The following is a 12,941-nucleotide window of genomic DNA, read 5'->3' as shown; positions in this document are numbered from 1 at the left end:
TCAAAGAGGAAAGAGGAGAAACAACCAACTACACACGCCAAATTATGTGTTGTGATCTAATTCTGTGTAAATCTAGAATTAGGTCATAGCCAGAATAGATCAGAGAAGCCTAGGCCTGCAATTGATCAGGGGGTTTGTCTGAAAGTAATATCTCACAAGTTGAATAAGGTGTTTTCCTTTGAAAAGGGGTGACATTTATATTCTGGGTAAAACTATGAGCTTTGGTGAGAACAGAGTCTGATATTCTGATGTTCTGGGGGCAGAATTTCTTTCCCCTGGGTTTTGTTTAGGAGAGTCTGAAAGAGCCAGGCTGTGGCACATGCCTTTAATTCCAGCACTTGGGAGTCAGAGCCAGGTGGATCTCTGTGAGTTCAAGGCCTGGTCTACAGAGGGAGTTCCAGGACAGGCACCAAAACTACACAGAGAAACCCTGTCTTGAAAAACCAAAACAAGAGAGAAAGAGAGAGAGAGAGAGAGAGAGAGAGAGAGAGAGAGAGAGAGAGAGAGAGAGGAAACAGATGCACGGGAGGCAGGGGCATGCAGACTGGAGTGTGCAGACTGGGTGCCAAACTAAGAAAAGTCAGTCTCTCCTACAATTTCAGAATTTGTCTTATTTGAACTTAGGCACCAAGCACATGACAAGAAAATGGCACCATTAAAGGCATGCACCACCACACTTGGCATTTCCATACTTTTTGATCAATGTAATAATGTTCCTATTATTCTCAACTTTTTCTTAAGGCAATATACAATGAGATTTAAATTTAATTGTCTGATTTGAAGTTTGTTCTTATGCTTTTCTCAGACATTTTTTTTTTCTGGGAATCTCATAAGACTAAACCTTTGTTTCTCATTTTCCCAAAAACAAAGCTTCCCTAAATGCCCTTTGAGAATCCACTTCAGAAGTCACCAACAACCAGTGTCTCTAAAGATACTGAACCCCTACTCTTTCTTGAGAAATACCAATACCCTCTTGAACCCTGACTCTCCTTTGAGAAGCCCCTCCCCCTTAGATCTTGGATGTCTCTTCCTCCTCTTCTGAGCATGTTTTCTTTTAACTTCCATTTTTTTTTTTTTTTTTGGTTTTTCGAGACAGGGTTTCTCTGTGTAGCTTTGTGCCTTTCCTGGATTTCACTCTGTAGACCAGGCTGGCCTCTAACTCACAGAGATCTGCCTGGCTCTGCCTCCTGAGTGCTGGGACTAAAGGCGTGCCCCACCACTGCCCAGCTTAACCCCCATTTTGAAACCTGTTGGAAAGTCTTCTACTGAACTCCAACTCTGCTCCATCCTGGCTCATCCTCAAATTCTTTGCTAAGGCAAAACCAAAACTCTTGCTTTTGTTGGTGGAGATCTTAGAAAAGCCCTGCTAGGCACTGCAGGAGGCAGCATGGAGCAGAGTTTCTGCTGCCACCAATGCTGACATTACTGTGGGTTTGTCCATCATCTATATGAAACATTGTTGGTGTGTCTACTCAATGACTGCTCTAGCATGTTTTTGGCTTGCACATCTTTGTTTTCTGGCTAGAGACTCATGTAATGTTTAATGAATGCTACTGATACCAGAAAGAGAAATCCCTTAGGGCTATCCATACCCTACTCTTGAGCCAAATGAAACAATACACAGATTGTCCTGAAGGGCGTCTTTATAAGGACACTTCCACCAATATTCTAAACTACACTTTTGACTTCAAGAGGACACTTTAAGACCACTTTGAAGCAAACTGGCTTGGAGTGACACCCAGAGGAACCAATTTTATTAAATAGCACGTTCTGGATTCCAAACACACTTTGTCTTTAAAAGGAATTCCTTTAGCTGCTGGCAATAGCCTGTGGAGGAAAGCTGTAGGCAGAGAATGGAGCCTGCTCCCACAGAGGCTGTGAGTGCTGTTGGAGGCTAAGCTGGAAGGAAAGAGCTACTCATGCCCTTTGGAGCCCAGATGATTCCATCATGAGCTCCGAATACCAGACAGGCAGGTAGATACTGGACAGGTGGATAGATACTAGACAGGTGGGTAAGATAAAGGGCAGGGAAGTGAATACTAGATGTGCAGATACAGGATTTGGTATTTGCTCTGCTGTGTTTCAATCTTGCTTTGGTCCAATCTCTCCTAGCTGTCTCTACTTCTCTTTTTTTTGGAACTAGAATTTTTACTCTGGGCCATTGTGTATTGACAATATGTAACTTGTATTTTGATTTTACAATGGCACACACTTACAGGGTTACCTTGAGAATGGAGTGGTGGACTGCTTGCTTACCATGCATAAAGCCCTGGGTTCAATCCCCAGCCCAGGGAAATTTAGCATAATGGACACACCTGTAATCCCAGCATGTTGGATGTGGAAGAAGGGGGATCACAAGTTCAACATCATCCTTGGCTACATGGCAAATTCCAGGGGAGCCTTGGGGTTGATGGGAGAGAAGAGATTACCTTGGAATTCTGAGCAGTGTCAGGGCTGTTACAAACTCTGTGGGCCTTTGTGGAACTGTAAATGCAATGAAAAGCCTGTTGCTGGGAGGTCATAGACCCCAGTGGAAAAGCTCCTGTTGTTTTACTAAATGGACACCACGAACCCGTTGAATTATCCTCTACATAACTGTGTTCACATCCAGAGGTTAGTGCTGTGTTCACGGTGGTGAGAGAACCTCTTCTCTGAGTGTCAGTGGTGACTGCCGAGATTCACAGCTGGTCAAAGTCCTGGAATAAGGGACTGATGGAGTCCTGTATCACTTCCTTGGAGCTCAGGGAGCATCACAGAAGAGATGGAAGGAATGTGAGCCCGGGAGGGGCTGGGGGTGAGGAGTGGTATAGAAATGACTTCCAGACACAACACAGCCTTGAACTCTTGAACTCACAGCAGCTGTGATTACATTTACAAGGTCTAGACAAGATTGGGCCTGTTGACAGTCTGTCATGGAAGAGGGAGGGGCTCATGAGGTCTCCTCCCCCACTGAGGATTTATGTACACTTAATAGTTGATGGGAGAGGGGGAGTGTTTTCTTTAGTGGTGTAGTCACTGGTAAAGTGGCCACACTCCTGTAAACAAACCTCACCTATGCTCATGTAGCCAACCCTAATGAAACACACTGGAACACACACATACACACACACACACACACACACACACACAGAGGCACACACATAGACAGACACACACACACAGGCACACACACACAGGCACACACACACACACACACACACACACACACACACACACAGAGGCACACATACACACACACACAGACAGACACACACACACAGACACACACACACAGACACACACACACAGACACACACACACAGACACTCACACAGACACTCAAACAGACACACACACACAGACACACACACACAGACACTCACACAGACACTCACACAGACACACACAGCTAGAGGAGAGGAGGAAGCAGATTGCTGAGAGTGGGATTGTAGTTAGAGAGGGAAATTGGAGGAGGATTAAATATGATTGAAAACATTATATATATATATATATATATATTAACAAGAGACATAAAAAGTCAGCCCAAACACACAGGCAAGGAAGGCTATGGAGACTCTGAAGGCAAGGCTGCAATGAAGCATCCTCCACTGTGAGCTGGCCACCAGTCTACTGGGCCAGGGGCAGAATGTCAAATGTCCCCCAAGGTTTGCCAACTAGGGTAAAGCCTGATGATTGGTTTTGTCACAGAAAACATTTTGAAGATGAGTCAGTATGAAGCAGAGCTGAAGTTTATTAAAAGACATTTTTAAACAGGTTTAAGAATGTCAGTTCCCAGACAGAGGGAAAGAATGAGCTATCCTTGAGAGGATGGCTCTGGGCTTCTCAGAGAAGAGCTGTACTCCATGGTCTTTACAACAGTAATAGGCAGGATTTGGGTCATTTATGAAGTTATTGTCTTAAATGGTTACTAAGGAATTCCAATGAAATCAGTGGTGGTTCCTGGGGGCCACCTCATAGGCTTCCAAATGCTGTGGTGGAAGTGTAGATGGCAGAGTTGTGGAAGGCTAGGGTGCCTTCACTATCCACAAAGCTAATAATCTCATTAGTGAGACTCCCAGAAAACTCCAGGGCTTGAGAGGAGCATGTCAAATACACTTTGGCCTTAAGAGTGGGTTATTGCCGTTTTAGCCTTCTTGTTTATAGAAATATGTCCTATTAGAGAAAGACTGTCCCTTAGAGAGTCTAAATGCAAGCCTTATAATTGCTTTCATCTGCACTTCTGAGTGTGGCTAGCTTCCTAGTGAGGGCTACTCTGAGTTGTCACTAGGCAGTGTTGGGAAGAAGACGCCTACAGGAGACACAGAAAGAGAGGAAGCTAAGCAAAGGAGAATGAAAACATATGGAGATACTGTGACAGTAAAATAATGATCTCTCTGAATGTGGAACTCAAATAATAACTAGACTTGATACATTTTAATTATTTCTTCTAATCTAAAATCTCCCAACCACATAATTCCAGAAAGACAGTGGAGGCATATCAATCATTTTATTGTTGTAAACACAACTATTCAGAAATTACACACTGTCTTAAAATAGTCAACAGATGATGAAGCAAGGAACTAGCAGCTCTATCATTCCCAAATGTTTATAGTGAAAGAAAGCACTTTGTGTTTAAAGACTGCAAAAGGTGGATATGAGAAATTAAAACGCTTGGAAAACAGTGTAAGAAAAATACATTAAAGTAAGTACACTTTGGTCATAAAGCATTCTTGCAAATACAGTTAAATAGAAGGGAATATAGAGAATTAAACAATAAATTATTCATCACTTTAAAGTATTTGGTGGATGGCAGGATGATCTACTCAAGCTTTGTCTTAACAAAAACTGAGTAATCTGCAGTGATGGCACATGTCTTTAATCCCAGCACACCAGAGGCAGAGCCAGGTGGATCTTTGTGAGTTCTAGGCCAGCCTGGTCTGCAAAGCAAGATCCAAGACAGGCACCAAAACTACACAGAGAAACCCTGTGTCAAAAAAACCAAAAACCAACCAACCAAACAAAAACAAAACAAAACAAAAAACCAAACCAAACCAAACAAAACAAAACAAAAAACAAAAACAAAAAATTGAGTAATCTGGAGGCAGAGGGCAGATTGAGTTGCATGGGTGTGAGAGCTATATTATGAATACCCCAGGGCAATGTGTGGTGGAGCCTAAAACACTAGGACTGTCCCACAGGCTAGGGCTTATTATGCACATAGGAAAGTGTGCTAAGCACTTGAGAGTTTACTTGGATTTTCAGTGTCTCTTTGGAAGACACTATAATGTTTTTAGGCTCCATTAAAGTTATGCAAAATGTACTTTAGCTGTTAACAAAATCTTGGCATGAATTCAGAATTAAATGGTGTAACTGAAAGCATCTACTTAATACAGAAGTATGATTTTTGAAGATGCATAATTAAAATTCTGTTAGCACTTTACACTGAGTGAAATAGAACACTACAGTCTTTATACATAATATTGAACAGATGTCCAGATTAACTTATATCATGAATCCTCAAAGAATACTTTTTCTGCAAAATTTTCTACAACACTCATGTAGGTAAACAGCACACAATAGACATTTCTGGAGTTATGTGTCAAAATCAATGGTGCATGTCATTTGGTTCATATTCAACAATAAAGAATTTGTGACACATCTTTTTCTGTTCCTATGGACTACCTTTTCAAAAAGCCAAACGTTGTATTGTGGTTTATTTTCAAACCACACACAAATAACACTACGTTGCTATTTATTTCTTTTTCCTTTGGTTGAAATTATGTGAGTTTAAGGTTCAGCCTAATTTATGAATCTAAAATTTAGCTATTTATTTGTGAAAAGATTCTACCTCTCTCCTATATCTGGGGAATAACACCTGTGATTCAGATTAAATCACTGAAAGAGCAAAGTCCTGCCCAAAGGCCATTCATGAGCAGCTACCTTTCAGTGATGCAATGATTTTTTAAAAGTATTATAGGATTCAGGACTAAACAATGCACCATTGTACAATCCTGAAAGAAATAGTTCTATCTGGAGTTACTTTTCCTAGGAAAATGGGAGACAAGTTTTCTATTTAAAATTTTATTTTCTCAGGTCTTATATAATTGATGAATGCTAATCACATTTGTTAAAGATGGTCTTATTGTCACTTGTTAGACAACCCCCCAAAATCTTTGGAATTCACCATGTATCTAAGTGAAGATACAAGGATATAGTTACACTACTTTCCATAGCTAGAGATCTTTCCTTTGGATGAAGTAAGAAGTAAAATTACATTATTACATTATTACATTATTTCTATCTGTTCAAACTTCCAACCAATGCATCTTCAAGTATATGTCAACAAATACCTTTTGAGTTTATTTCTAAAAAAAAATTACATATCTTCAGTGCATTATCATAAATGTTAAAACAAAATAAGAGAAAGACTCCCTTTAAGTGACTTTATTTACACCTCTGCGTTTTGGCATGCTACAAGTTAGCAAAATTTTACATGTTCTTTACAGTTAAAATTAGACGTATTATGGCTTTTAAGACATTCACTGCATCTGCTCTTATACAGAACAAAGTACTCTTGCTGGACTAATCAATCTCTACTAGATCATTGACAAGTGCTGGAAGCTGTATAATGATGTTATGATTCTGTAACAACCTGAGAAATGGATAGTGAGGGAAAAAGAAGTCTTTAAAGGCTGTATATAATTCACAACTCCGGGGCCGGTGTTTTCTCCATTTCTATTTTGCCATGTCCTATTTCAATTTAGTGCGCTTATTTTAACTTTGAAATTAAAAGCAAGAAAGATTCCTCTACCTTGTAATGTAGTAAATGCACCTGTCTCTTAGAAGGCTTTGATTCTTCTGAGAGATTTTAAATCAGGTAACACCATATGGCAAACAGAAACAACACATCATAAATAGCACATTGCTAAATTTCAAAGCTAGAAAAATATAGTCATACTATAACTTGTAAACTGTCTTTAAGTCAGAACACTTAGAAGCCAGGAGATTATTGACAAACCAAGTGAAGAATTTCAAAGTTATATGCATGAAAAATTTTCCTTGAGGAATGGGTTTGTCTAGTAACTATTTTATTCTTTCCAAAGTAACATCAATTCTGGTAAAGGGTCCTGGTTAATCACTTCCAATTGACAGCGGAGGGCCATCAAAGAAAAACACTAAACTCAATTATATCTAATAGTTTGCCATTCCTTTACTGAACAAACAATTCTTTTCTAACATTCCCCACTCAAGACAGTTTTCATGTTCTAAAAACAGGGTTTTCCCCCTTCAGATCCCTTAAAAAATTACCCCAAAGCTTAGCCATACTGCAGGTGCCCCACCCACCCCACCCCACAGCTCAGCGTAAGCAGACTATTTTATCTTTGGAATTATGCACTAAAGACCTGTATAGGATTGAGTGTCACTTACTGCTTAGACAGCAGATATAATACTGCCCCATCTGTGTACTTAGGAGGTAATTTAACACTGGTGAGGACAGCCACATCATGGTCGCTTGCTTTAGTCTAATGTAAACTTGGCAACTTGCCTTTATTATTAATTCACGACTACAGTGGTAAAGAGAAAAATGAGCACTGTGCCCTACATCCTCCCCAGTAAACAAGATTCGTCACAACCATACTTAGGAAACACAACCGGAACCTGCAAAGTCCTTGACTCCACAGGCTTACCTGAAACTCCATATTGAGAGCAGGCTCAGTTTGTGCCGAACAAATCTCACTCTATTGTTTCTGTTTGTGGTTTCCTCCTAGGACATAATTCTTAATTTGAAAATTATTTCCATTAAGTGCAGTTTAGATGTGGTTAAGGTGAGAATAACTGGAGTCTTATAGACTTAACTATGTAGTTAGAATTTCATTAGCCTTGTCCTGAATCTGGGGGAGGGTTTTTAATTTGTATTACCTGTGAAACAAAGTATATGTGAAGAAAATGTCAGAATTTCCTCACCTCAGTGAGCACAAGCAACGCATTGAAACTTTTTGGTTAATTTCTGAACATCAAGAAGAATTCTTCCAATTGCCATTTAAAGCCAATGCTTTTACATAACCACATTTTATTTATTCAACATTTTGGTGATAGCCTACAGGACACACAGATTAAACAAATGAACAAACAAAAACTAACCCTGTAGACCACATAGCCACAAATAAGACTGTGCCTCAAGTTCACTGTCATCATTTCATTAGTGTTAATGCAAGAAAAGGTTGACCAATGCTAGGGAACGCTCTCGCCTTGCGATGTTGCCTTTTGTTATTCTCACTGTGGCTCCTCACCTTATTCTCCAGGTCTCCTCTAACCTGCTCTGCGTCATAATTTGTACTGTTAGATTTGGGGGGCAGGAGTCAAATGTAAATCACAGTGATGATGGTGAACAGTATTTTGGGACCCTGACTACTTGGTATACTGTACTGTACTATACTTTGTTATTCGACTTCGAGCCATGCTTGGGGAGGCAGATCCAACTGTCTGGCTAAAGTGATGGTCAGAAGAACTCCTCATGTGGCCGATAGTGGCTGTCCCACCCATGCTGCTCATGCCCCCACCTCCACTAAAGCTGCTCAGCCCAGTGCCACCGCCAGCTCCACTCAGACCCCCACCACCAGCACCCATGGTTGTGCTCACCAGACTGCTGCTGCCTATACCTCCAATGCCACCACCTATCCCAGTGGTGCCACTAATTCCACTTACACCACCACCAGAAACCACCCTCTCTGTCACAATCACATTGTGGGCATTTGATAACTCAGGGGACATGCTCAGGTTGCCCATCATGGTGGAAGTTGGTTGGATCACTCTTTCTGTCACAACCACATTTGAAGACTCTCTAGGGTTGGAAATGGTCAGAGTGGTGGGTAGACTTGAGCCTGGGGCTATTACCCTTTCTGTCACTATGACATTTGATCCATCTCTTAAGTCAGGTATCTCTAACATCCCATGCAAATCAGCACCAGAGATGGGGCCCACCACCCTCTCTGTCACCAACACATTTGAAGCCTGTCGGTTATCATGAAAGTGGACAGAGGGCTTCAGAGTGCCAGAGGTGGCATATGACTCCATCACAGTGACATTACCATAGCCTAGAGGGTCAGGAATCTGCATAGGATGCTGTACACCAGGGCCAGAGGGGTAGGTGTTCTCAGAAATTACTGTGGTAGTGCCAAAATGTGGGGAGATGGGGGGGTGTCCACTAGTAAGGGGCTCTGTTTGCTGGGGGCACACTGGTTCAGTGCTCTGAGGAGGCCAAGAAGGATCAGGACCTTGATACGAGTCTATTTCTTTTCCCAGGCTGATGTCGGCCAACTTCTTAAACTTGGGCCCCAAGGTATCCAGGAAGCTCTCATCTAAATCTTCTCCAATGAAGCTGCAACAGCCCACGGAGCCTGCAGGGGAACCTACACCTTCAATGTCATAGATGAGCAAACAGTCGTTGGATGGGCGTCCTTCATCTTCATCTGCATAAGCATAAGCTTTCTGAATTTGTAGAAGAAAGAGAAAGTGAAACAAACAGTAACAACATTTTTTTAGATCTGAATGTAATCTAAATTCTAATATTCACTAGAATTACTCTAAACACACGATTTCATAGGTGCTTGAAAGAATCCAGTTCAAAGCTATTTTAGCTATACTTCCAGTACATTTTGATCTTCAAAATTTTCTTTAGATGAACTTGCTTAAAATAGTGCACTTTGAACGTAAATATCACATATAAAACTTCACACATGTCTATTTTGTTACTAATTTAGAAGGAAGGAAATAAAAATAGTATGCTCAAAAAAGTTAGTGGGAGGAACCGTGTTTGGTCCAAAGGGTATTTACAGTTGACAGGTTCACGAAAGATTACATTTTCTCTCTCTTAGGCAAGGTGATACAGTGATTCTGGATACTAGTTTTGATAATTTTTTGGTAAAACAGAACAATTTGATTCTGGATTCAGGTTTTATTTGACAATATTGTAAATAATTAATGGGTTGGAATTAAAAATAGTAGACACATGAACTAACAAATTTTTATCAATGATAAATTTTATAAATTGTCTTAAAGGAAAACACAACAAAGTGTGGAATAAACAGGCTCCTGTTCTGGATGAGAGAATTCACTGCTAAAGCTTCTGGGAAGTGTCGATATTTGAACCGAATCTTGCAAGGTGGGTAGGAATGTGTGAAAGAGGAGGGATGAGAAACACAAACAAACAATAACAGTACACAGCATCACAGAGTGGACCAGAATAACCAGAGGTTCGAGGTGAGTAGTCAGCTGTGAATAAGGGAAGTGCGCTGATGCTCAGGGTGGATGGAGCTCTAAGGTGGCACCTGAACCGTGATTTAGGACTTCATACTAGATACAAAAGAGAGCCATGGGCACTGTTGAAGTGGAGGAGTAAGATGCTCCCCAGTCAGAGCTCCAGAAACACTCAGCGGCAAGTGGGGGCTATTGGGCATGAAGATTAGATTGCTTTCGAGGCCCTCCAGGGAGCCAGTGAAAGCTTGAAATACGGTGGATGGAGAGAAAAGCCTGTGGCTAAAAGCCTTGCCTTACCTGACAGAAATAACTTTCCATGAAATTCATATTGAGACCTCCGTCTCTACATTCTCTCATTGAATTTCTTCTTAACGTTCCTGAATATTCTTGGCAGATCTCAGGTGCGGCTGGTGTTTTAACTCCATCCATCAGTTCAAATGCTGTAGTTCTTTCTCCTCCACCCAGATCTTGCATTTCTCTGCCACAGTACTCATTTGTATAAACTCCTAAAAGCAGTGGGCACATCAAATTTGATTTTTTTAATATAGTGTAAGCTAAAAGCTAACTTACTCTCATGTATAGTTTCTCCATTCAAGGTTGTATTTATGAGCAGGGAAGAGAAGAAGATGATTCACAAAGGATGGATAATTATGATATTTTAAAATTAATATTAATAAAAACAATATTAATAAGTTTGCTAATTTTATCATCTGTTGACATCTTTTCTATGTGGTGCACTGATAGAAGTGCAATGAAACAGTAAAAATTTGTGGGCTGAACAGTTTGATCTCAGACTGCATTAAGTTGAGTTAAGTAGCTCTATTTCTAAAAGTTAAATAATAGTAACAGTATACCTACAATGCATTCCTGGATGCACATGGCATCCTGTAGAAGGCGTAAGGACCACTGGGATTCCAAAAGAGGGGTCATAGTTAACAATGAGAAGAAAAGTTTCTGGAAGTATCTTGGATAAGCGCTTGGATGTGAGAAGTGGGAAGAAGCATGCCACATGCTTGAGGTAGTGAAATAAAAGTAGGGAATTCACAATAGGATGCATGCTGAGCTGGCTTTTTGGAGTCCAATACCTATGGTGGGACACTTTGCACAGCCTTGATGCAGGGGAAGGGGCTTAGACGCGCCTCTCCTGAATGGACCAGGCTCTGCTGAATCCCCATGGGAGGCCACACCTTGTTGGAGGAGGAAATGGGGGGTGGGTTGGAGAGGAAGGAGGTGAGAGAAGGGAAGAGAGGGGGATCTGTGGTTGGTGTGTAAAATGAATAAAACATTTCTTAATAATAATAAAAAAGAAACAATACAAAAATAGAGAGAGAAACAGATGGGCGGTGGTGGCACACACCTTTAATCCTAGCACTTGGGAGGCAGAGCCAGGCAGATCTAAGTGAGTTCGAGGCCAGCCTGGTCTACAGATCGAGATCCAGGGCAGGCACCAAAACTACACAGAGAAACCCTGTCTTGAAAAACCAACCAACCAACCAACCAACCAACCAACCAACCAACCAACCAATCAACCAACAAATAAACCCACAAAAGAAACAATAGGATGCGTGCCCCATCATACAGCATTTTAATTTGAGTTTGAGGGAAACACACTTTTCATATTCCAATTATCCTGATGCCTTCCATGCTACTTTAGTACTTGTGTGAAAATTCATAGACTTAATGAAAGAATCAATGCATAAATAAACATTGGTGATTTTGATGAATTGATGGGTCTCTGGAACTAACTGCAGACTAATGGGGCAGATGTGATCCAGTGAGTTTCTATTTTCTGCATGAGGAGATATTGGCAACACTAACAAAAATGGACACATGATGAGAAATGGGACATGTGATCTATTGTACAGGAGATACGCAGACTATTGAATCCAATTCTACAAAATAGAAACATTCCTATGTTTGATGCATTTTATAGTATTCACAGTAGAAAAGTAATGGAGAGATGGTGCATTGGTTAAAAACACTGGCTGCTCTTGCAGAGGACCTGGGTTTGGTTCCTCGCACCCAAATAGCAGCTTACAACTAATTACAGTTCCAAAGGTTCTAATGTCCTCTTCTGGCCTCTGAGGGCATTGCTCACACATTGTGCACAGATATACAAGTAGGCAAACACTTATACACATAAAATAAAAATAACTAAGTCTTTAAAAAAGTAATAATTGCTCAAAAAATTAAAAGAAAACTAAAGAATTAAGTAATATTTACTATTAAAAATATAAAATAGTAAGGCTATTTCTATTGACAGAAGAAGTTATTTTACTTGTTCTTTTTATTACAGGAGTAGCTTCCTGGTTTCTGCTTGGGAATTACTCCAGACATTGGTTCTAGATGAGTTGTAGATATCCAGTCTTAATTAATACCGTGCAAGGAGAAACTCCCCCATGTGTGCACAACCTTAGCCGAGGGCTTTGGAAGGTTTTAAAAGTGTTTCGTCTTTTTGCTTTCAATTTAAGAATTTAGACAGATGTTTTAAAGGTCAGTGTTTATACTTCTGCCAAACATGAATGTATTTTTTCTCTGTGGAAATGAGTAAGTAAAATAAACAAAACGAAAGAAGACAAAAGTGAGTCATTCTCTTTTGCTTACCTGAGTTGTCAATACATTCTATAATATTGGCATTACCAGGTGGCATTTGTGGCACACAGATAGTAGTTATACCCTAAAAGACAAGAGACATTTTCCTATTA

At 40.4% G+C, this 12,941-nt stretch overlaps 1 protein-coding gene across 2 annotated transcripts in view; it reads right to left on the bottom strand.

Annotated features, from left to right (window-relative positions):
* Positions 1 to 8,388: 8,388 nt before the first annotated feature.
* Positions 8,389 to 12,941, bottom strand: part of Dsg1 (desmoglein 1) — a 30,982-nt gene continuing 26,429 nt past the window's right edge. Inside the window, exons 13-16 of one of the 2 annotated variants that reach the window (XM_036204915.1) lie at positions 12,841 to 12,913; positions 10,534 to 10,742; positions 8,595 to 9,468; positions 8,389 to 8,540 (exon numbers count right to left, since the gene is read on the bottom strand). In XM_036204915.1, the coding sequence (XP_036060808.1) occupies positions 8,389 to 8,540; positions 8,595 to 9,468; positions 10,534 to 10,742; positions 12,841 to 12,913 (1,308 nt within the window). Of the gene's footprint in view, positions 9,469 to 10,533; positions 10,743 to 12,840; positions 12,914 to 12,941 lie in introns of both variants that reach the window. The other variant, XM_036204916.1, reaches the window with a different exon arrangement.

This window comes from Onychomys torridus, chromosome 13 (assembly GCF_903995425.1).
Source record: "Onychomys torridus chromosome 13, mOncTor1.1, whole genome shotgun sequence".
Classification (NCBI taxonomy): domain Eukaryota; kingdom Metazoa; phylum Chordata; class Mammalia; order Rodentia; family Cricetidae; genus Onychomys; species Onychomys torridus.
The sequence above is the reverse complement of the archived record's forward strand: the minus strand, read 5'-3'. Positions and strand labels throughout refer to the sequence as shown.